General features: G+C 38.6%; 1 protein-coding gene across 4 annotated transcripts in view; it reads right to left on the minus strand.

Moving 5' to 3' along the window:
- The window catches only part of SCAP (SREBP cleavage activating protein), a 305,057-nt gene that overhangs the window by 20,397 nt on the left and 260,243 nt on the right, over positions 1-24,417 (minus strand). For all 4 annotated transcript variants that reach the window (XM_068346119.1, XM_068346120.1, XM_068346122.1 and 1 more), the window contains exons 14-15: positions 22,424-22,629; positions 10,336-10,465 (exon numbers count right to left, since the gene is read on the minus strand). In XM_068346119.1, the coding sequence (XP_068202220.1) occupies positions 10,336-10,465; positions 22,424-22,629 (336 nt within the window). The remainder of the gene's footprint in view (positions 1-10,335; positions 10,466-22,423; positions 22,630-24,417) is intronic.

The raw sequence follows: 24,417 nt of genomic DNA on the forward strand, positions 1-24,417 counted from the left end.
CAGAATAGTTGGTGTGCAGTTAGCTGCCGCCCGGCCGCGGGCTGATGGAAATCTATGCCGGCCGGCGAATATTTATCAAACCAGTGGTCTGCAGCCCAACCGGCTGCCGGCTGCTAAGCCGGCAGATGAGGACTCGGTGGTACTAGACAATTACAAAAGAGAAAGCATGGATCTAAGGACTGTGAGAGGGCACTGCCTTACTACCTTATATTCAGAATGAGGGATCAAATGGAAGGGGAGAATGTAACATTCAAGCTTCCATCCATCCATAACATTGCCAGGCTCTACCAGTAGACATATGGAGGGCAGACCAAGGAAGGTCTGAAGAACACTCAACAGTGAAGAGGTTTCTGCCGGCTGGCACATTCATGCCGGCCTGCAGAAGCCCAAGCCAGTCCCATAACCTACCAGCTCTCAGGTCGATTGTAGGATGATGGCCAAGGGTTTGTGATGGCTAGGCCATCACTAAAGGGCGGAGTGGGAGGGATGAGGGTCCTATAAGGTGTGGAAGGAACTGGCCCTAAAGCCTGTCCTACCTCACCTAACAAAACTTCATTCCAGTATTAGGGCTACCCCAGTGGCTAAAGAATTTATTCCTACCCTAGGGTAGTCTAATACAGTAAAGAGGTTGGCAGCATCTACCCTGCCCCCTCCAAACAATAAAGGAACGAGGTTTTAGTGCTGTTGTCCCCTACGCAGTGGAAAAATTCTATTCTTCGACTTAGGGTTTAACGGCACAGGACTAGTCTGCTAAGCCACAGGGAGAAGGAATCATATCATACAGAAACCTTCAGGTGTGGCCTAGGGAGGTCTAACCTCCTAAGTCAGCAGCCTAACCTAGCAAAGGAATTCTATTCACCCTGCTAGACAGCTACCGACCACAGACAGGATACTCTGAGGTTCTGACCAAATCCAAAAACCAGTCTCTCCGGTTACAGGACAAGGACAGAAACACCCTAGCCTAGTTTGACCCGAATACTATTCGAGGCAAAACTGACTAGGGTTAAGCCTAGGCTAACTCAAGAGGGAAAAGGAATTGCTCTTAGACCTCCAGAGGAGAAAAGAACAATCGGGGATGTGTATGAAAGTATACTGAAGCCCCTTAGGCTAGTAGCCTAGGCGCAGTGAGAATCGATTACCTAAATCACCGAAACTCTCTCGTATACTATCCTTGGAAGAGGAAATTTTATTCAGTAAATACCTTACATGTATAAATTAATGCCTAGAGCTTCAATAAAATTATCCCACTAGGAAAGTCTATTATATCATGCATGAAAGTACAAATAGCAAAACGCCTAGGCTAAGAGGCCTAGCGTAAGCGAGGATCGGTAACCTAAATCGCCAAGACTGATAAATACTATCGGCATAATATAAAGAATTCCCGGCAGGAAGGCTAAATAGCTAAATTTATCAAAGTTAATAAACCGGGGAAGTCGTTCTGGCTAACTAAATGACTCATGCATAGCGAACGACAGCGCCCATGACGCCTCCGGTTAGGCAACAGCTCTTGTTTACGTTAATCTAACCTTGATTCAAATAAAAACGGGCAAGAGCTTACATTTATACATAGTAAAGATAATACTCAACTTTCCAGAGGCAGAAGAGGCTGGTGAAAGCATCATAATGGCGAATAAATCCAAAAATACGAGAGAGCACAGAGGAAATCACAGAGCTATAGAGCTATGAGATAAGGAATAACATGGCGCCGATAATGACGTCATATACAGACTCAAAACAATGAGGAGAAGTACCTTAATAACGGATCCCCTTCGTTTTCTTGCCACTTTCCCTCTTGAAGCATTAACGCTATTCGGGGTGAAGATAGCTATGTGGCATGTCAAGAATACATCCTCTGATATTGTGCGATATCCCTATAAGAATAAGTTAGGGATATTCGCTCCAGGAGTTAGAATTAAGAGTAAAATTCTCTGGGAATATCACTGTAGTCAAATATACTCTAGGAAGCTACTTATAAGGAACTTCCAACAGGACGACATAGACTGAGCCCAAAAACCCACCAATCGCATCAAGAAAAAGGTAAAAATAAACATTTTGATTTGCTTGGCCTGACCTAACTAGCAGATATGAGTATTTGTGGTTTTTTATCGTTCTTGCTACAAAGAATGAACGAGTGCAAGAATGGGAGACAGAATTGTTCCCTTATGATTATTAGGTTTGTAGCATAAACCTAAATTTTAATATTTGTATTTCTCCTAGCTAAACAAACCTGATTCCTTTAAAACAGGGATATATCTTCAGCGGCATTGGAATAGCCATTAAATCATTAAAAGGCAGTTGGTTAACAATAAGTGACAAGAGGGGAAAGCCCCGCCCATCCACCTGTCACAGAATAGCCACTCTTGTTCTTATACCTTGAACTGCCAGGGTTGGTAGTAGTGGGACATTTATCTAAAGGAGTCAGGTTGGTATAACTAGGAAAACACAAATTACTTTTAAAACTTATTTGTTCCTAAGAGTATAGAAACCTTTTGTCATTTAAAATAGGGAGACTCATTGGTGGAAGGAAGTCCTCAAGAACCAAACAGGTAATTCTTTTCTAGACATGTAATCAGCAACATTACAAGTTAGCAGTTAATAACGTACTGAATGATGAATGACCTTACATATACAAGTTAACAGTTAAAAACCAATAAAATAAAAATCAAAATCTAGCAGTTATTAATTTACTGAAACCCCTTAAATTTACAGGTTAAGTCCCAAACAAATAAAAGGGCATTTGAATTAAAAAAAAAATACTAAAAATTTAAGACATTAGATATTACTGACGAATGAGGTAAGGTCCGGTAGTTACTTTGCACTATAGCTTTTACTGGCCAGTCGTATCTAATGTCCTTTTGAATTTTTGCATATCTAAAATTCTAATATCTTTTATGTGTTTGACACTGACTTGTAAATGTAAGGTCCTTTAGTAGGTTAGTAACTACTAGCTTGTATTTGTATTCCTTTAGTAATTTAGTACTACTTACTTGAAATATGACAAAACTTGAAAGTAATATGACAAATTTGGAAATATTTTGTATTTTTCCTGGCAATACAAACATGGAGCTCTACTGTGGATTATTTATTGTGGCAAAGCTGAAACTAGCCAAAAAGCTTTTCCTTACAGGGTATAATTACCCACCGCTAGTTAGCGGGGGAGGGGCAAGGTAGGCTAGGCCCCCACCCCCACCAGCACTAGCAACCAACCATCACTTCTAGGGGGTTGGAGCTGGCAGGTAGAGTATATATAAAAGAGCTCCAGGTTTGTATTGCTAGGAAAAATACAAATTATTTCCAAATTTGTCATTTGTTCCAGAGCAGCATACAAACCTTTCGCTGTTTACTGTGGAGACTCACTTTTAGGTGGATGGAAGTCCGTGACTAACTGGCTGGCGACTGTACCAGGATGGCCTCTGTATAGGGATACCTTGAGGGATCCTGCACCATGTTATCCTTGCAAGATCATGGCCTGGGAAATCAATGCTGGTGAATGAAGAATTAATCTGTTGGAACATACATTGTAGCTATTCAGGCCGTGCCCTCTACTAATGTATATTTCTTCCCACCTACCCCCTTACAGGAGGACAGCGACATAACACATATATACACATATATGAGGTTGTCCAAAGAGCATGATACTCACCCAAAGAAGAACGAGGTCAGCTGTGCAGAATCCCTTGGATGCTTGGATGTTGCACCCCAAAAGAGGAGAAGATGGAGTAAGAAGTGGCCAGTCACTCCCACATTCAACCTAGACTTATTTCGCGGGTAACCTCCACCCTCGACCCTCTGTTACTTGTAACACAAGGGAGCTGAGGTGCTTAGATCCCGTTATGGGCAACTACCACAGGATCTATTGAGAATTTGACTAGGCTCCTGTGTGTTGTCTTGCATGTAGCAGGAGGTAAACATTGTTTGACGTTTCCACCTGCCTGCTTGAAGTACCTGCTCAATAGAAAAATTCCTTCGGAATACCTGGAAAGTACATTACTTACTTCCATAATATCATGGGCACGAGTACGTCTACCCTGACGGCGTGGTGTATGAGGCGAGTGCCCTATTTACTTGCCATATCAAAGAAGAAATCCAGTTCTTCGTGCTTCTCCTCTTGGTCTTCCGTGCTAAAAAATAGCCTGTTGATCTGCGGTCGAGCTTTTCTCGTCTTTTTGAGATATAACCTCAGCGTCCTTTACAGGCCATGGTAACAGTTGATCAGTATCATCTGTTACAGACCGGAGACTCAATTCAAAACGGCCCAAATCTAGGATTGGCTGCACACAGATTTTGAGTTTTTGCAAAAAAAAAACTTATGGACAAAACCAAGTACAACCTGCCCCCTTAACCTTGAATGGGCGATGCCGTATGAAAGACCATGTAGCTTGCTAACTCTACTAGCCAAGCCAGGGCCAAAAGAAAAACTGTCTTAAAGGGGGCCTTTCGCTATGTATTATTTTTTGTTCTGATTATTCAAAATATATAATTTCCATATATGTTTTAGATATATATAATACCTTCATCATACAAAAATTTCAAGTCATTTGAGCAAAAACTTTAGGATTTATTAGCAAAAATCAGAATTTAAAAAAAAAATTTAGGTAGCGATTTCGCTATTGATATGACACCAATTGTATTGAAAATCATACCATAAAAACTACATTATAAACCGAATAATTCAGTGTGAAATTTTTTATTTTTGTTTTACTATTTTTTAATCATATTTTTATTTTCTTTGTCTAGACAAAAATTTATGAAAAAAGTGAAAGGAAAATCAAAATTATGTCACACTAAATTATGGAATTTTTATTCCTCTTTCCAATGCCACCTTCTCTTTAAAATTGAACGATAAATAACCAAGAAACGGCTACTGACATGTGAATAAGTATGTTTTTGAGCTTTAAGCTCCCAAAGCTTTGCTATAAATTTGTTTTTTTTCTTAGAAAAATCAAAACATGAATATGATAACCTTACTTTGTACTTTTGTTGTTTTCTCCTACATGAAGGCTTCCTTAACAAGGTATTTACACCCTAACTGCACTAATACACTTGGTGTAAGGGTGTCATGAGTTGCCAGCAGCCTCTCATGGTTGCCAGAGTTTTAGTTAAAATGTTCCAGCTTCGTACTCCTTTTTATGTTTCCCTCTCCATGGTTTTTTTTTTTGTTGCTCTCTGCTTACTTTTTCTTCTATCTTTAACCTTAGGTAGCTTCGGCCTTGCTATAAAGTTCACAAGGACGTTGTGAAAACATAATGTACATATGAACTGCAAGTAAACACACGTGATTTATAACTTCTATACGTCTTGGGAGATACTGGCTGGTCTTCTCTGCCAGACGTAAGAGATTTCGAAACTTAAGTGAAAAAATCGCTGTAAACTGTTTAACTAAAAATAAACACGCAAAGACGATTTTGTCAAACTCAGTCATGCAACCAACGCAGTTAGGATGATGTCATCATTTAAAGACTGCTTTACCTTCATTATTTGTAGAAATAATTGACTGAAACTTCTGGAGAGCATGTACAACATATTTCTGCATATGTAGAAACAATAACTTGATGTTTTATTTTTTCAAGTTGTTATATTATCCAACATAGCAGATGGTTCCCTTAAGGTCAAGTCCTTATCCAAGGCTGGAAGTAAAGACTCATAAGGGGCTCCTTTCCTTGAACATGAACTGCTTTATCCCGCAGGTGAAGCTGTACCTTGTGGAGAATGGGCTGCCCTTTAAGGTCCTCTTCTTGATGGACTGTACAGGAGGACATGCACCGGATCTGCATTATGACGGGGTCAAAGTGGAGTTCCTGCCCCCCAACACCACTTCTCTCATACAACCAATGGATTAGGGGGTCATTCGGGCCTTCAAGGCCCTCTACACGAGGTCCACAATGGAGAGCCTCATATCCTCCATCGCCGAAGGGGACGAGGACTTCAGCCTCGAGAGATATGGGCGGGAATACAACATTGCGATGTGCCTGGCCAGCATTCAGAAAGCTCTTAATGAGAGGAAAGAGCAAAAACTCAATGCAAGTTGGAGAAAATTATGGCCAGACATTGTTCATGACTATGAGGGATTTACACCAGATAAAGTTCACCACTCCGCCGTCGATAAGGCTGTGAGGCTGGCACGGTTAGTAGCCAACGAAGGTTTCTCTGACATGACGACGGAAAACGTCAACTCACTGATTGAGTGCCACTCGGAGCCCCTAACCGGCGAGGACCTTGTCAAAATGACAAGATCAGCGAGTGAGGAAGAAGAAGAGGCAGCCAACATCGGTGACGATGACGAGGCTGAAGAACGTGGCCTTACCTTGGACAACCTGCAAGAGCTATGCAACAAAGGACGTAGGAAATCGACGAAAATATGGTCAGAGCCATCAAATTTAGTAACCGTATTGACGGTGTAATGGCGTTGTACAAGAGCACCTTTGCTGAGATGAAAATCGTCAACAACTTTCCATCACAATGTTCCTAGTGCGCCGAAAACCTTCTGCAGAAGCATCAGATACTCCTCCTGCTGCCTCTCCAGCTTCCCACCAAGCCACTATGCCACCTCCTGCAGTTTCTCCAGCTCTAACGGAAGCTGCCGTTAACGATCCACTGCCTCTATCAACTGACGATGAGGCGTCACCTGAGGAGCAGTAAAGCTCTCATTAACCTATGCAGTAAATCATCTTCATCTTCTTCACCTCCATCATACTGCACAGGTGTTTCATTGTCATTTATCCAGATCGTCGTCATTTATCAAGATCATCGTTATTGTTAGAGGTGAGTTACGTATCTTGTTATAAGAATAAAAGAGTTCTAAAAACGTATCTATACAGTATACACGTACACTATTTATATCTACATATGTATGTACATGTACGCTTACACACTATTTATATTATTTATGCATTATTTATGTGTAAATGAAAATGTACATACAGTATACGTAATGTATTAAATACTGTATTTATATTACAGTATTTATACCGTACAGTACTTTATTTTATGTACAGTATATAATTCATATCAATATTTATTTACATGATTCTTTAATGTTCTAATGATAACATATGCATTTATAGGGTTAATATACACTTATTGTTATTATATATACATGTACATTTACACAAAAAAATGTATGTACTCCAAAAATAGGGAGGGAACCTACTTAGCAGTTTTTCATCTATAGCGGTCGGTTCTTGTCCCCATTAACCGCGATACGAGAGGGATTACTGTAGTTGGCTCCAAATAGTCCGTGAATCGACAGATAGCCACAAAGTTGGGCTTTTGTGGGGTTCGCCGACACTCGTCTTGTTCAAGACATCCCTCAACCGGAAACTTCCAGTGTACTGCTCTTCAGTATTGGACCCACAAGCGTTCTGACAGGACGCTTTTTAATATCCGTGGGACAGAATGAACGTCAATGTGTCCCCCCCCCCCTGCTTAGTTAGGAGGCTCGCAAAATCTAGGAATGACCCTCATAGCTCCGCTGTGGCAAAATGCAGAATGGTTTCCGGACCTTCTGAATTTGCTCACAGAAGCTCCGAGAGAGCTCCCTCCACTTCCTGAGCTACTCGGACAATAACACGGGAAGATATTCCATCAAGCGATGCCATCGCTACGTCTTCACACCTTGTTGTTATCCAACAACTACTCGCAAAGATATAGGCTTTTCGGAGGCAGTTGCTTGGCGCATGGCAGGATACCTACTGGGAGTTATCGTCTGCAGTGTATCAGGCGAAGTGGTCCGTCTTTAGTGGTTGGTGTCATGGACTGGGTATCTCTCCACTTAGTGCCCGTATTCCAGCGATTTCTTAGACTCCCTCCAAGGTGGAAAGAATTCTTCAAGAAGCGATGGTCTGGAGGGCTTCTTCTGTCTAGAAGAGGTCTTTCCTTCTCTTGAAGAAGGTCCTGCCGCAGGTTGTTCCATCTTCTTGAAGACGGGATGTAGCTCTGGAGGGACCACTCCAATTGGGGAGAAGGTTTCACGGAGGAGGAGGAGGATTCCTCAGTCTCCTTTTCTTCTTGGTGTTCAAGACTGGTGTCATCTGGAGTTGCGAGAAGTCCTTCTGTATCAGAACAGCTACCTCTGCAGCTCCTTGCACCCTCTTGATGGGCGAGAACATCTGAGGATTGGGGACCTTCGAAGGGGAAGGCACAGAGACTCTACAGAGGAGAAGAAGAGGAGGAGAAACCGACGTCTCCAACGGGATCCTAGGCGTACTCGCTACTGCTACCTGTCTCGATGGAGGGGCTGCTCTTGAGACAGCTTGACTCACTGCCTTTACCAAGTCGTCAAACCATGATGGATTCTTCAACACAGGAGAAATGATGGGGATTCTATTGGGGAGGTTGACAGATGGAGATTGCCTCCTAGGAGATCGTGGTTTGGGTACCTGAAAAGTAGGAGAGTGAGCCCTCTTTCCTTGGTGGATATGCACTGACATAGCCTCTGGCTCTGTCTTGGAAGAGCGAGCTGGAGAACCTGCAGCAGTAGTGTAGTGCTTCCTCAAAGGTTCCCTCTGACCGGCAGGTAAGGGAATCAGGGGACCGATGTTTGCTGGCGAGTCAGGGTGATGCATGGGAACTGGGAGTGTAGGTCTAGGTCTAGCTGCGTTGTACGTCTCAAGAGCTGGAAAACGATAACTAACAGGAGAATGACAATCATGAACAGGTGAGTGACGATCAAGTGCTGACGAGTGAGTATCACATGCTGGCAAGGAATAATAAAGGGCTGGCAAATGATGATCACGAGCTAGAGAAAGGCAAGCTGGCGAGTGTTGATCACGAGCTGGTGAAAAGCGACCTAGCGAAAGACTATCACAAAATGGCGAGGGACGATCATGAGCTGGCAAACAGGAAGTTGGTGAGTGACGATCACGAGCTAGTGAACGGCGAGCTGGCGAGTGACGACCACAAGCTGCCGCATGGTGAGCTGGCACGTGACAATTACTAGCTGACAAACGGCGAACTGGCAAGCAGCAATCATGAGCAGGCGAGTGGCGAGATCATCGTCGATCCCTGGAGTCATTGTAGCGCCGCTTCCTGATGAAGGAACATGCCTAGGACTTTGCTCCATCCCCGCAGGTTGAGTGGACTCAGAAGGAAGAAGAACGCAGTTTTAAGCAGTGGCCGTAGCTGCAGGTAGGAGCGAAAATAGAACTTCACCGGCGGAAAGGACGTCGACCTCATCGTAGGAACTTCTACCTCTGAAGAGGCCAGATCTGTTTCCTCTCAGCTTCCAGCTGTAGAAGCTCCATCAGCAACTCCTTCGAAGGTGGACCGGCCACACCAGTAAGAAGTCAGAATATGAAGAGGTTCCCCTCGAGGGAAGGGGCGGAGTTGCTTCTCTAGGCGAAGCGGCACCATCCCTCGGACTCCAGGTGTGGCCTGGTGTTAGCTGGTGAACACTCCTATTTGACCAATCTCCACGAGACCAATGGAGCAGGAGTTTTGGGAAGATATTAGGGGTCAAGGAAGAGAGCTAAGGTTTCTTCGATTTCGAGGAAGACCCCGAAGACGAAGAATCTCTCTTGAACTTCTTCTTGTGCGGGTGCCCAAATTTCCACCAAAGGGCAGAGGACCACTCCAAGCAGCATTGCAAGTGTTGTTCTGGTCACAATGCCGTTCTCGGCAGACCAGAGACAACGAATGGGGGTCTCTGCAGAAAACATGAAGTTACCGCAGGAGCACACTTCAGGTCTGCATGGTGGACAGCAAGAAGAAACAACAAGCACACCTCTGAAAGAAAAAGCAAAAAGAGAATTAGTCAAATGGGAAGTCAAAATAGTTGGAGAGGTGGAGAGCGGTAACGTCCATTCTCGGCTGAGTCAAAAGCAAAAGTGACAAGACAACACTGGTGTGTGAGTGAGCAGGGTAGCGAACTAACCACCCATTAACTAGCGGGCGGGTAGTTACACCTCTCTGAAAAATCTTATGGCTAGTCTTCCAGCTTTGCCAAAAGTATATTCCCTATAAATAGAATAAGGGTTTGTATTTAATGTCAGAACAACTATATTTTTTTATGAAACTTTGAAACAACTCAGCACACTTTTTGAAAAAAAATTACACAAATAAAAATGACCTATAAAAGGCCTCAAAATTTGCATATCAAAAGGGTTTATCATACCTTCATTACTTCTGTGTGCCAACTAAAGGACTAATGAATATAACACATCAATTAATCACTATGAAAAAAACAAATTATGTGCATTACCATAATAATTACAAAAGAATGAAGTAATTTCCTCTCGTTAAAAAGCATCAAACCTTTTTATCACAACTTCACTTATCTATAAAAATAATGGAAAAACATACATAACTTGAACTGAACACCAATAATAAACCACTCACCAGCTGAACTGTATTGAGCAAATGGCCTTGAAATCTCTCCCAAACACAAAGTTTATCATCACCTCCTAAGGAGAGTATATAACTTGTTGTGCAGTTCAAGGTAGTAATAATTCCATCATGTGCTTGTACACTGGAAGTAAACACAAACAACTCATTTATCTATAAGCATTAGGAAAATAAATCATCTAAGAAATAAAAAGTTTTTTCACCCATTAAATCTCTATTTTCCAGATGCTAAGCAAATCCTTAAAAGGTAAAAAAAAAATGAAAAAAAAAATTGAATAACTACAACTTCGCAAGGCTATTACAAGGTAGAGTGCAAATTCCTGAAAAAAAAAATAATTTAATATACTAGAATATTACAAGGTAGAGTGCAAATTCCTGAAAAAAAAAATAATTTAATATACTAGAACAAAAGAAATTGCAGTAGCAGGAGAGGCAAAGAAACAAATGAAGGGTAAAAGACATAGAAACATACAAATGTACAAGAAGCCTTCAGTACATATACAAGCATTCTGCATAAGCACATACACCTACTTCTATTTAATCATTGTGTGTAATACCAACATATTGTCAGATAATTGAAAATTTTCCTTAAATATTCATAGGAAGATTTTTGTAAATCTGTATTCACTCAAACATGACTATGAATATATTTATATATATTCATAAATTCTTAAGTTGATAAAGATAAATATATAATTTTGAACTTTTTTTTTCCAACAGCTTATAGGCAATTTTAACTGCACCGTTGGGTTGGGATTTTGGAGAATGACCCATAAGGTAAAGTGATGGGGCCAGGGAGGCATTCAACAAAGGGAAGCAACTGGGAAACACATTGCAGTTGTACCAAGAAGTAAAATTAGAGAAGTTTGGAAGAAATAAAGCAAGAATTGAAATCAAGTAAGATAAAATGTGGGTGTAGATGAAAGAAAGGAGACTGCAAAGACCCTTTTTAACAGTGCATATTAAAAGGTGCACTGAAAGGCTCCTCAAAAACAGACCATTAGAAGAAATAGTGGATATCAATACATTTACTGTATGAAATAGATTTAATGGAAACATTCTTAACAGTAGCTTAGCATTTAATAATAATACTGAAAGAAAATGGAATATCAATATAAGAAGTACTCCTACACATTTTTAACAATCACTTGGAATAACTGTACACCATTATACATTAGGCTAATTTGAGTCAATGATAATTGAAAGAAAATACATAATCAATTAAAACAAACTACATATTTAAATCAAAATGAAAAAAAAAGAAAACTGATATACTGTACTGTACAGTAATCTTCGGATCATTTTCATTGTTTTTTCTATTTTTACTTTTCAACAATTTCTTCTCATCACTTTCAGGAAAGAACTTCAACAATTATTTTTCTATTGCTTTAGGTCATAGTTGTCCTGCCACCAAACTCCTCAAGTCATGATGCTCCAAACTTTCCCCACTTTCAATTTTTCCACGATTTAAACTTTTTTCACTTTAAAATTGAAGTGAATTTTAATTTTTTCCACGATTTAAACTTTTTTCACTCTTAAATTTAAATAAATGATCCATCTTTTTCTTTACACTATTAGTAACAGTACAAGCATATATCCAGTCTTTATTGAAATTTTGAATAAATTTCAAACCATTGAGCATAAATTCATTTTGTTAACGTAGATCAGAAATAGCAATGGGCCAAGGACGGATCCTTGAGGTACTCCGCTTGCAACAGCTGCCAACTCTGAAGCTTCTCCATTGATTACTACTCTCTCTTTTCTGTTTGTTAGTTAATCATCAATCCATTCAGCTGGCTTGTCAATGATGCCTAGTGCTCTAATTTTAACCATTAAATTTTATGAGGATCTTTGTCAAAAGCCTTTTGAAAGTTTACGGATATGACATCTATTATTATTATTATTATTATTATTATTATTATTATTACTTGCTAAGCCACAACCCTAGTTGGAAAAGCAGGATGCTATAAGCCCAGGGGCTCCAACAGGGAAAATAGCTCAGTGAGGAAAGGGAAAAAGTAAAATTAAATATTTTAAGAAGAGTAACAGCCATAAATATCTCCTATATAAACTACAAAAACCTTAACAAAACAAGAGGAAGAGAAATAAGATAGGAGAGTGTGCCCGAGTGTACCCTCAAGCAAGAGAACTCTAACCCAAAACAGTGGGAGACCATGGTACAGACCATGGTACAGAGGTTGTGGCACTACCCAAGACTAGAGAACAATGGTTTGATTTTGGAGTGTCCTTCTCCTAGAAGAGCTGCTTACCAAAACTAGAGTCTCTTCTACCCTTACCAAGAGGAAAGTGGCCACTGAACAATTACAGTCCAGTAACCCCTTGAGTGAAGAAGATTATTTGGTAATCTGTGTTGTCAGGTGTATGAGGACAGGGGAGAATATGAAAAGAATAGGACAGACTATTCAACGTATAGGCAAAATGAACCGTAACCAGAGAAACGGATCATATGTAGTACTGTATGGCCAGTCAAAAGACCCCATAACTCTCTAGCAGTAGTATCTGAACGGGTGGCTGGTGCCCTGGCCAACCTACTACCATATATTGCCATAAATGCTAAACATGTGGAAAAATTCCAAAAGATTTGTCACAAATGATCTCTTTAGTCTAAAACCATGTTGGCTGTCTATCAGAAGACAGTTCTACTATTGAATCTACTACAATTGATGAAAAAATTTTGTAAGGCACTGAAGTTAGACACACAGGTCTGTAGTGTAGTTGCCAGGTTCTTTTTTTTTTTGGCCACTTCTTGTAGAATGGAGGAACATTGCAGATTTCCATCCTTGTGGTGCTTTTCTTTTGTTGGCTGTCTTTTGGAACATTTTTAAAGTGTGGGGTTATCTCTTCTTCTAGTTCTATACCCTCTCTTGGATGAATATCCTCCAGACCTGGTGCCTTAGACTTACTGAGTCCTTTTTATTTTATTCTTGATCTATTGTAAAGGCAATTCTATTTAATGGTTGTGGACCTTCATAATTGATAGCTGGTTTGGGGAGGGTCATTGATTCTTCCCTAGTGAATACAGTTGTGAAATATGCATACATCAGTTCGGGTTTTTCCAAATAATTTTTTAAAAGACTACCCTCTGAGTCTCTTAATGGGCTAATGTTGATTTTCATTGGTTTTCTACTGTTTACATATGCAAAAATTCTTTTCTTTTAAGTTTTCTTTACGAGCTGAAGCCACTCTTTTTTCTTCATTGATCTTAGTCTTTCTAACTAAAGTAGTTTATCTACCTTTTGGCTAAACTTCTTGCGCTTGGAAATTTCTTGAATTGAAGGCTGTGGACCCATTGATATATGTTTCCTGTCTCTACTTCTTATTGCATTGGCTATTTCTCTATTGAACCACTTAGGTTGTGGTGTTCCATTTGGTAAAATTTTTCTATGTGGTATACATTTAGCCCTTTCTTCTTTATACAGTATATGTCTACAAAGGAGTCCCATTGTATATCTATATTCTATGTTTCATCATATTCTAAATTCTTGGTGTATTCCTCCAGTTTTATCCATTACTATGTCTGTAGTCTAGCTTTTTTTTATAATTTTCCTTTCCTTTAGATGAGGAATATTTAACTGAAACCTAACTATTTTGTGGTCACTCTTGCTAATATTTTTGCCCACTGAAACACTGGATAATAAACTTTCTTCTGTTGTTAGCACAATATCTAGTATATTGTTTCCCCTAGTTGGTTTACTGACCCACTGATAGAGGAGTTCATTGTTGACAAATTCTAGTAGCCTATGTCCCTCTGTGTTTGATGTAGAATTCATAGTATCCCAGTGTAATGCTGCATTGAATTCTCCCATTAGATCAGTTAGCCTATTGTCCAAGTTGTCTATACAGCTCTTCGTCCTGTTCATGTGTTTGATGTGGTGGTCTGTACATTACTAGTATGGACATGTTTTTTATCTATGGTGTTAATATTTTCACTTTTCATTTCAAATTTGGTTTCTCATTCAATTTTTATGGGGCTTAAGTGATTTTTAACATAGAGCATTACCCCTCCACCTTTTTTTGATAAGGTGGTCCTTCTTGAAAAGTTTTAAATCTGGGATTTTGTATTCTCTGATAAAATCTTTTTTTTTTTTTTCTTGAATCCAGGTCTCAGTAATGCCTGTGACATCTAGTTCTTCACTAGCTATCGTTGCCTTTAGTTTTCCCTTTTGTTTCTAATTGACTGATCATTTAATTGTGCCATTTCGAGGAAATTTTCCATCTTTTTTCTCTTCTGTGGCTTTGCTAGTTTCCCTGATTTACTAGTGTTTTAGTTTTACATGTATTCGTCGACTTACGACAGAGATACGGAGCAAGAGACTCGTCTTCAAGTCGATTTCGATGTATGTAACTCCAATAGTGATGTTTTCGTAGATTTATTATGATGGGTCATAATTCGGCAATCATATCGATCATATCTTATCGATATTTTCTCATGTTCATCACTATTTTATTTTCTTGCTTCATAGGATATCGTATTATGCTCTATTAATGCACTTTTGTATTTTATTTTTCTATTTCAAAAGCATTTCACAAATCAAGAATTACTTAACATTTTATTTACCTTTGCTTATGATCAGCTGATCTGAAGGTCCCGCTACTGTATCAAAAGATGGCGTACATACGAATGGCGTATTAACTTTTACGAAATATCTTCATGATGAATATTCCATCAGTGCCAATGTGTTACAGGAAATCAGTTTTTATGCAGTTCGTTTAAGCCATTATCATTAGTTATCATGCGACAATTTTTCTCGCTCTTTCTTTGTGCGTGTGAATGTGTGTGCTCGAGCACATACGGGTAGTTCATTTTTAAAGCTTAATACAGTATTTAACTTTTAGTTAATCTTAAGGCCTTCATATTTCATTAGACATAATTGTGGTTTATTAAAGCATGTTTACATTCTATTTTTCCATTTCTTGAGCATTTCAATAATCAACAATTACTTTTGATTTGCTTTCGGTTGGCATAAGCTGATTTCAAGGTCATGCTACCGTATTGCGATTAGCGCACATACAGTACAACTAACAAGGAGTTATATAAATTTCTTACCATTCGAAATCGCTTCATAATGAATATTGCATCAACACCAATATGTTATAGGCTATCACAGCTTCAATATAATTCGTCTATAAGACATTAGTTATCATAAAAACACACACACACACAAACTCTGTGTGTGTGTGTGTGTGTGTGTGCGTGTGTGTAATAAGGTTATTAAGTAACACGCCAAAAGGAAATCATTCAGTGTGCCAGGGCGCCTTCCACCTGAAATATGACATCACAGGACATGTGACATGAACTCGACAAAGAATGACTTGCAAAGTATCTAAAACCCTTTCCTTTTTCTTACAAGAAATAAAAGAAAATACTAATGTACCAAGCAAAAGTATTCAATTTTCTTAATGTAAAAAAAAATATATTTCTAATATATTTGTCCTATTCGTGTATTTTCTTTAGATAAATATCGATCTATTTTCAGAGATGAAATAAAACCAACGTAGAGTCAAGTTTACGCTAAGTAGTACTCATAATAACTGATAAAGGCCCACAAAATACTTTGCATTGTTACTTGATATTTCAATAATGAAAATAGTAACACTAATCACTCGATTTCCGCCGGTAATATGACGTCACCAGACATATGATATGAACTCTACAGATATTACAACTTTTCTTAATGTATTTTTTACTGAAAATAGATACTGTATATTATCAATAAAAGAAAATACTAACTTAACAAAATAAATCATTTAATTTTATAGAAGAAAATAGATTATTTCCAAGGCAATATTTGTCCTATTAGCATACTATTTCCAATTGATTTGTGACATCACCACCCTGAAAAAATGGTTGTAAAGTTGAACAGTAGTAAGTTGCATAGGTCATAAATCAATTACTGTCTGTAGCTCATTTTGTGTCTCAATCACAGATCTGCAGCCCCTGTGGTAATCTCCAAGAAGGTTGCCATACAAAGATTCTCTCTTCAAACAACCTATCTCAAAGGTGATTCATCCAAAATCATCCATCCTACATCTGACCACATATAGACTATCCACCATATTTTAAAAGCTTTAAGGCTGCTCATGAATGGCAGAGGCAAGGGGCAGTGACATTGTCCTATTAAGCAGGAAAATGCCCTAAAGACTAACCATATTTACATATGACCAGTGCCCAAGCCCCCTCTTCACCCAAGCTAAGACCAAGGAGGGCCAGGCAATGGCTGCTGATGAGTCAGCAGATAGACCTATAGGCTCTCCTAAAGACCCCATTCTTAGCTCACACGGATGGTGAGGTTGCAGTGACAAAAAGAACTAATGAGTTAGAGCAGGATTCGAACCCCAGTCTGGCATTCACCAGTCAGGGACATTATCGCATCGGCCACCACAACCCTAAAACTCATAAACAAATGGTTTTCGAAGCCCTCTAGAGTCTAGACTATCTATTACGGGTTCTAAAAGACAGCCTACCAATATTCCATATCAAATACAATGGAATATTTATTTAGATTGGTGCTAAGCTAGGAGTCTGTCAATGTCTATGAATAGCTTGGATGTTGCGAAATTTTTACGGTTCCTCTTTTTATGATAAACTTCAAGTTTCAGGCTTTAACCTTTGGTTACGATGAAGTCGTTTGACATCATAACATGCCTGGTGATACAGACAATTACACCATTTACAAATATATACCATGTGGAGGTTAAAATTACTTGTATAACTCATATATCTTACTAAAGAGTATAGCACATTGTTGTACAGTAGAACCTTGCAGTAACGAACACTGTTACTACGGACTTCGGATATACCAGACTAAATTCAGATAATTAGAGTAGCATTCAGTTGGCAAAGGTCACCATATAAAGTAAATAGTTCTGAGATATCTATTTTCATTCACTTTATATCTAATTATATAAAAGACAGGGATGTGGGATGTCGCCGTGGTTGTTCAACTTGTATGTTGATGGAGTGGTGAGAGAGGTGAATGCTCAGGTGCTTGGACAAGGATTAAAACTGGTAGACGAGAATGACCATGAATGGGAGGTAAATCAGTTGTTGTTTGCGGATGATACTGTAATGATTGCAGACTCAGAAGAGAAGCTTGGCCGATTAGTGACAGAATTTGGAAGGGTGTGTGAGAAGGAAGTTGAGAGTTAATGTGGGTAAGAGTAAGGTTATGAGATGTATGAGAAGGGAAGGTGGTGCAAGGTTGAATGTCTTGTTGAATGGAGAGTTACTTGAGGAGGTGGATCAGTTTAAGTACTTGGGGTCTGTTGTTGCAGCAAATGGTGGAGTGGAAGCAGATGTATGTCAGTGATTGAATGAAGGTTGGAAAGTGTTGGGGGCAGTTAAGGGAGTAGTAAAAAATAGAGGGTTGGGCATGAATGTAAAGAGAGTTCTATATGAGAAAGTGATTGTACCAACTGTGATGTATGAATCGGAGTTGTGGGGAATGAAAGTGATGGAGAGACAGAAATTGAATGTGTTTGAGATGAAGTGTCTAAGGAGTATGGCTGGTGTATCTCGAGTAGATAGGGTTAGGAATGAAGTGGTGAGGGTGAGAATGGGTGTAAGAAATGAGTTAGCAGCTTGAGTGGATATGAATGTGTTGAGGTGGTTTGGCCATGTTGAGAGAATGGAAAATGGCTGTCTGCTAAAGAAGGTGATGAATGCATGAGTTGATGGGAGAAGTACAAGAGGAAGGCCAAGGTTTGGGTGGATGGATGGAGTGAAGAAAGCTCTGGGTGATAGAAGGATAGATGTGAGAGACAAGAGAGCGTGTTAGAAATAGGAATGAATGGCGAGCGATTGTGACGCAGTTCCAGTAGGCCCTGCTGCTTCCTTCGGTGCCTTAGATGACCGCGGAGGTAGCTGCAGTATGGGATTCAGCATTATGAAGCTTCATCTGTGGTGGATAATGGAGGAGGGTGGGCTGTGGCACTCTAGCAGTACCAGCTGAACTCGGTTGAGTCCCTTGTCAGGCTGGGAGGAACGTAGAGAGTAGAGGTCCCCTTATTGTTTTGTTTCATTTGTTGATGTCGGCTAACCCCCAAAATTGGGGGAAGTGCCTTGGTATATGTATGTATGTATGTATAAAAATAATAAAACAATTTTCAACCTATTAATTATTGGTATAGCTTTATTATAAAATGTCTAGTCAAGGATTAATTCAATAAAGATGAGATCAACTTTTTTCTATGCAAGATTATCTCAGAACATGTAAACACACTCTGCTGATCTTGTCATCAGCTGATTTCAAGCAACCAATCTAAAGGATATGCAAATATATAAATGAAAAGTAGTATTCTTAAAAGTGTATAATTATCAAAGAGGGTTTTACTTACTGTAGTCTTAGAAATTCAAAATAAATGAAATAAATGTTTCAATATCATGTTTCTACGTCATGACACCAAAAAGGAACAGACAATGAACGGACGAACAAACAAACGGATGTACGCATTTACACATCTAATTGATAACTAATGACACTAATAGCTTTAGTAAACTTTTTGCAAACATTGGTAGTCTATAACATACAGGATGATCATTTGTCCAATATTATTATAAGATGCTTTGAATAAGTATGGGATCAGCATATTCAAGACCAACTAAGAACATTGTCAGCTGACTCAAGCTACCGCTATCAAGGATATGCACACATAAATAAAAAAAAATTAATATACTTTCCAAACTTATTCAAACTATCCTATAATTATTAATAGAGGTTTCATACGGTTTACTAAAAACGATGAGTATCACTTATTATTACTTGGATGTTTAAATGCCTATCTTACCGGCTTGCACAGATGGTTTCATGATTTAGCAGTCTTTTTATGCTACAGATATGAGATAAATCAAAATTTGTCTTAATTTTTTTACAGGTCCAATCTAAAGATCATTTTATGCATGAATATATACAATATTCATATTTATTTACCTATTCATTTGTAAATAAAATAGCCTTTTATAGATTATTTTGCAATAATTACCTTTAACTTGAATGTGTTAGTTCCCAGATTACTCGCCAGTGTTTCCTGGCCCTATATTCCGTTTGTTTTGATATGACCCAAGCCTGAAAAAATCTTTATTATCGTGAGTTCATTTTACATCCCTTAAGAATATTACTGTACTTCCCCTATTAGTCCGTTACTGTGAGGTTCAACTGTACAGTATATCACACAGTAGTCAGGAAATTTCACTAAAAACTCTTCGCCTTCCCCTGATATTAGCCCTTCTTCTTTCTTCAGCCAACCAACAAAGCCTGTGGGATTCTAGCCTTTATTTCTTATTTTCATTATTATCAACTCCTCCTAAGCCTATTGACATAAAAGGCCTCAGTTAGTTTTTGCGTCATCTCTATCTTGAGCTTTTAAATCAATACTTCTCCATTCATCTCCTCCTACTTCACACTTCATAATCCTCAGCCATGTAGGACTGGGACATCCATCTCTTCTGGTGCTTTGAAGAGCCCAATTAAGAGTTTGGTAAATTAATCTCTCTTGGGAAGTGTGAAGAGCATCCCCAAACCATCTCCATCAACCCGCACCATGACCTCATCAACATATGGCACTCGAGTAATCTCTTATAGTTTTATTTCTAATCATGTCCTGCCATTTCACTTCCAATATTCTTTTGAAAGCTTTGTTTTATAATCTACAAAATCTGTTGGATACTTTTTCATTGTCATACCACAACTCATGTCCATACAATAACATCGACCTTACTAAACTGATATATACCCTGATCTTTATATGTAATTTCAGGCAATTTGATTTCCAAATTTTACTTAAAGGCCTCTCTCCACCCAAGCTAGGACCAAGGAGGGCGAAGCAATGGCTGGTGATGACTCAGCAAATAGAGCTATAGGCTCCCCAAACACCCTTCCTTGGCTCACAGGATGGTATGGTTGCAGCGACAAAAGGAACAAATGAGTTTGAGCGGGACTCGAACCCCAGTCTAACAATCAGCAGGCAACTACACCCTTTAACCTAGCCATCGTCTGTTTTGTTCTTTCAATCTTCCATTAAACTGCAATTCTAAAGCCCCTGTATTAGAGATCATAGTTCCTAAATATTTAAATTATTCTAACTGTAATCCTTTCTCCTTCCAATGACATTTCATTTTCCATTGCATATTCCATTCTCATCATCACTGTCCTATTTATTTTGAGCCAAACCTCATGTAATATTTCATGCATTCAGGTAAACAAGCATTGCAAATCCTGTGTTTTGCTAATAAGGACAGTGTCATCAGCAAACTCCATGTCAGCTAATTTCCTATTACCAATACAGTCCAACCCTTCTCCACCATCCCCAACTGTTCTATGCATTACAAAATCCATGAGGAGGATAAAAAATATAGGTGACAACACATTCCCTTGAAGTACTATACCCCACTGTTCACTGGAAATTCATTTCATAGGACTCCACTATAACATTAACTTAGCACTTGCTATGCTCATGAACAGACTAACATCAAATTTACATATTTAAGAAGAACTCCTTAATAACGCACGGCTCTCCACAAAATTGGCCGATGCACACTATCAAAGGCTTTTTCATTGTCTACAGATGCCATCAAAAGTGGATTTCTATATTCAACACATTGCTGTACAGCATGACTTAAAATTAACATTTGGTCAGTACAACTTCTACCTTTTCTAAATCCTGCTTGTTCATCTCTCAACTTTTCATCAATCTTTCTTTCCAGTCTCTTTAAAATAAGCATACTATATATTTTCATGACAACTGACGTAACTGTGATGCCTCTGTAATTATTGCAGTTAGTCAATTTATTTTCTTTTTTTCCATTTTCACCAACACTCCTCGCTCCCACTCATCAGGCTTTTCCTCTTCACACCACATTCTACAAAATAATATTTTAAGTACAATATTCTAGGAGTCAATTCATTTTCAGTCAATATCATCTCAGCAGTTACTCCACTGTACCCAGGGGTTAAGTTTTAAAATGATAGATTTGACTTCAAACACACTGAATTCATTCATGGGCACATCAAGGTCTTCCTTAGCTTCAGCCTAATCTGCTTTCCTGTCTAAATATTCTCTCCAGTCATTCCTGGCTTTTCTTTCCACCTCACTATCAATACTGGAATAATTAGCATGCTCTACCTTGTAATTTTCATTACTTACTCGAAAACTTTTTACAATTAATTTCTGTCCGTCTCCTTTCTTTAGTATCTCAAGTATCATTTGATAGCCATGGCTTTATCTTTGTAGCTGCATTTCCCAAAACTTCACTGCCAATTGACTGAAATATGTTCTTAATATCACACCATTCTGTTAACTGCCCGATTGTGTAAGAGCTATTTTAGTCACACCACTCTCTCTAATCAATGGTAACATTCCCTACCTGAGGCATTACTCAAACCCCCAACAACCCCAGCTTAGATACGTAGCTTCTCACATCTCACCCAACAACCAACTGAACCACTTGCAATTCTAATCCTTATTCATGGTTATGTAAGGTCTATTTTAGTGTATTTATATGTTAACATACATGTTCAAATCACACAAAAAGTACTACGTACTTCAACCATCATTGGTTCTCTGCCTCTGACTCCAGTCCCAGCCACATCACTAAAACGTTCAACGAGTAATGCAAGTTATTGACACATAATGAGATTTGTTGTAATAAACAGAATTTTATTAATAACATTTCTTATTTCTATACTTACCTGATGTTCATTACAGTACATGCCCACTCTCCTTGGGGTATCAAGAGGATAGGAAAAATTTTAACTTCAAAACTGAAAGGACAAAGAAACTGGCTTGTCAGTTTTGGGCTTCTTACCACTTCATGCTAGAATACTCCTTCCTTAACCAAGAACATGTTTTTTGAAGGGAAAAAATTGGGAAAACTTTCTAATTTAGAAATATTTTGTGGGTAATTGTTGATTAAACCAAGCTTCTGGAGATGAAGCAATGTGAACATCAGGTGAGAATAGAAACATGAATTTTACTAAGTTTTTTTTTTCTTTTATTGAAACAATTTTTTATTATATTTGACAAGATAGGCACAACTCTTCAAAATACAAAACAGATGACTTACCTATAAACACAGGCTCCTGTTACTAACTCCCAAACACAAAGCATGCCATCTTGGGAACCACTGCCTATGATAGCTCCAACTCCCATGTCAACAGTTACATCTTCTCCACTGACTCCACCTAAGCTCCCGTCCACAAATACTGATGTGATAGGCCCACAGTGTCCATGAAGAGTGAACAAAGCACTTCCATCAGCAATACAGAATACCTAAGGAGGAATGATAATCCAATTATACACATGAAGAGTATGAGCTACAGATACTACAAATTTTATATAATTTGTATTTTTACAAGCTATACAAAACTGAGTCATTATATAGAGGTTACTTTTAGTTTTGTTTTCTATGGCCAAACAATAAAAAAAAAATTTGTGGTTTACATAATGTTGCATTGCTATGCAACTGCTGTACATAATGTGCTACGCTTGTATCAAGCACTTACCCACAATGCTGTTCTGGTCAAAGACTTGCAGGGTGACTGAGGCGAGAACTTCAGTAAATAACTCAGGTTTGTATAGCTAGGTAAAATACAAATTATATAACATTTATAGTTTATTCCTACGTGGATATAAACTTCTGAGTCATTTAATGGGAAGTCTTTCTTAGATGAGAGGAAGCCTCAGTGATATAGGAGGTCTGCTCTTTTTTCTCAATATATAATTACTATGGTACACCGATAATTCCGCACTGGATAATTCAGCGCAGACAATTCAGCGCTGCCAATTCAGCGAATGACAATTCAGCGCATGACAATTCAACACTAGGACAAATCAGCACAAGGACAATTCGGCGCCAAAAGGCACACACGGCTCAGTGAATGACAATTCGGCATAAGAACAATTCAGCACAGTAACAAGTCAGCATAAGGAAGCAACTACAAGGAAATTCAGCAAAAAGTTTCAACACTTTATTGATAATATATAAAAAGGGATATAAAAGATTTATTAAATTTACATATTAAAAATAATACATACAGTACTGTATATGTAAAAAGAAATGAATTAATTTATTTCTGCAATTCAATGAGGTAGCTTATATTTTGTACGTATTCCAACTTATCAAATCGACTTCCATACTCATTAACAAGCGTTTTTATTGCCTTAGCTGTCCTTTGGTATTTTGGGTTTTTTCTACCATCGTCGTGTCCAGCTCTTATTCTCAGTATCCTTTTCTCTATGCTATCTTGCTCTAGTTTAAGAAACTCGACAAACTTATAAAAGGTTGGATGGGTGTGCATTTGTGCACTGAATTGTCCTTGTGCTGATTTATCGTTGTGCTAAATTGTCATGCGCTGAACTGATTCTAAGCTGAATTGTCATTCGCTGAATTGGCAGCGCTGAACTGTCCTGCGCGGAATCATCGGCACACGAATTACTATAGTAATAGCAAGTGATCACAGTGAATTATTATTGAACAGAGCAGCCGGCTCCTATGAGGAAAGGCCTTCTGTTCCATTCTAGAGAGCTTTGCCAGGGTGAAGTGATATGAGCATCAAGTGACTTGTAATACAGTGAACCCTCGCTACTTCGCGGTTCGACAATCGCGGATTCACCACTTCGCGGGGTTTTCCCATAACCCATATATATATACATATCTCGGATTTTCCGGAAAATTCGAAAATACCGCGAAATCTGAAGACAACCAAATACGATATTTTGTTACCTGTAATTCCATTAATACTGTAATTAGTAATATCTGCTCTTACTGATTGTTCATTGCATTACATATGATATATAATTCAGCACAGAAAGAAATAAAACACGAAAAGAGAATGTGATCATACGATAATTCAGTACGTAGTAAAATTAAATCGAACATGAAACGCAAATCAGATGCAGTCATACCATATTAGAATGGTGTGTACTGTAATGGATGTGCTTCTTTTCCATGAATCTTTTGTATGTATACGTACGTAGTACAGTACTGCATCCAATAATATTCTTTGTTGCAAAAATCACATTTCGAATACTGTAAGCGTACGAGAGAGAGAGAGAGAG

This window comes from Palaemon carinicauda, chromosome 22 (assembly GCF_036898095.1).
Source record: "Palaemon carinicauda isolate YSFRI2023 chromosome 22, ASM3689809v2, whole genome shotgun sequence".
NCBI classification, from domain to species: Eukaryota; Metazoa; Arthropoda; class Malacostraca; order Decapoda; family Palaemonidae; genus Palaemon; species Palaemon carinicauda.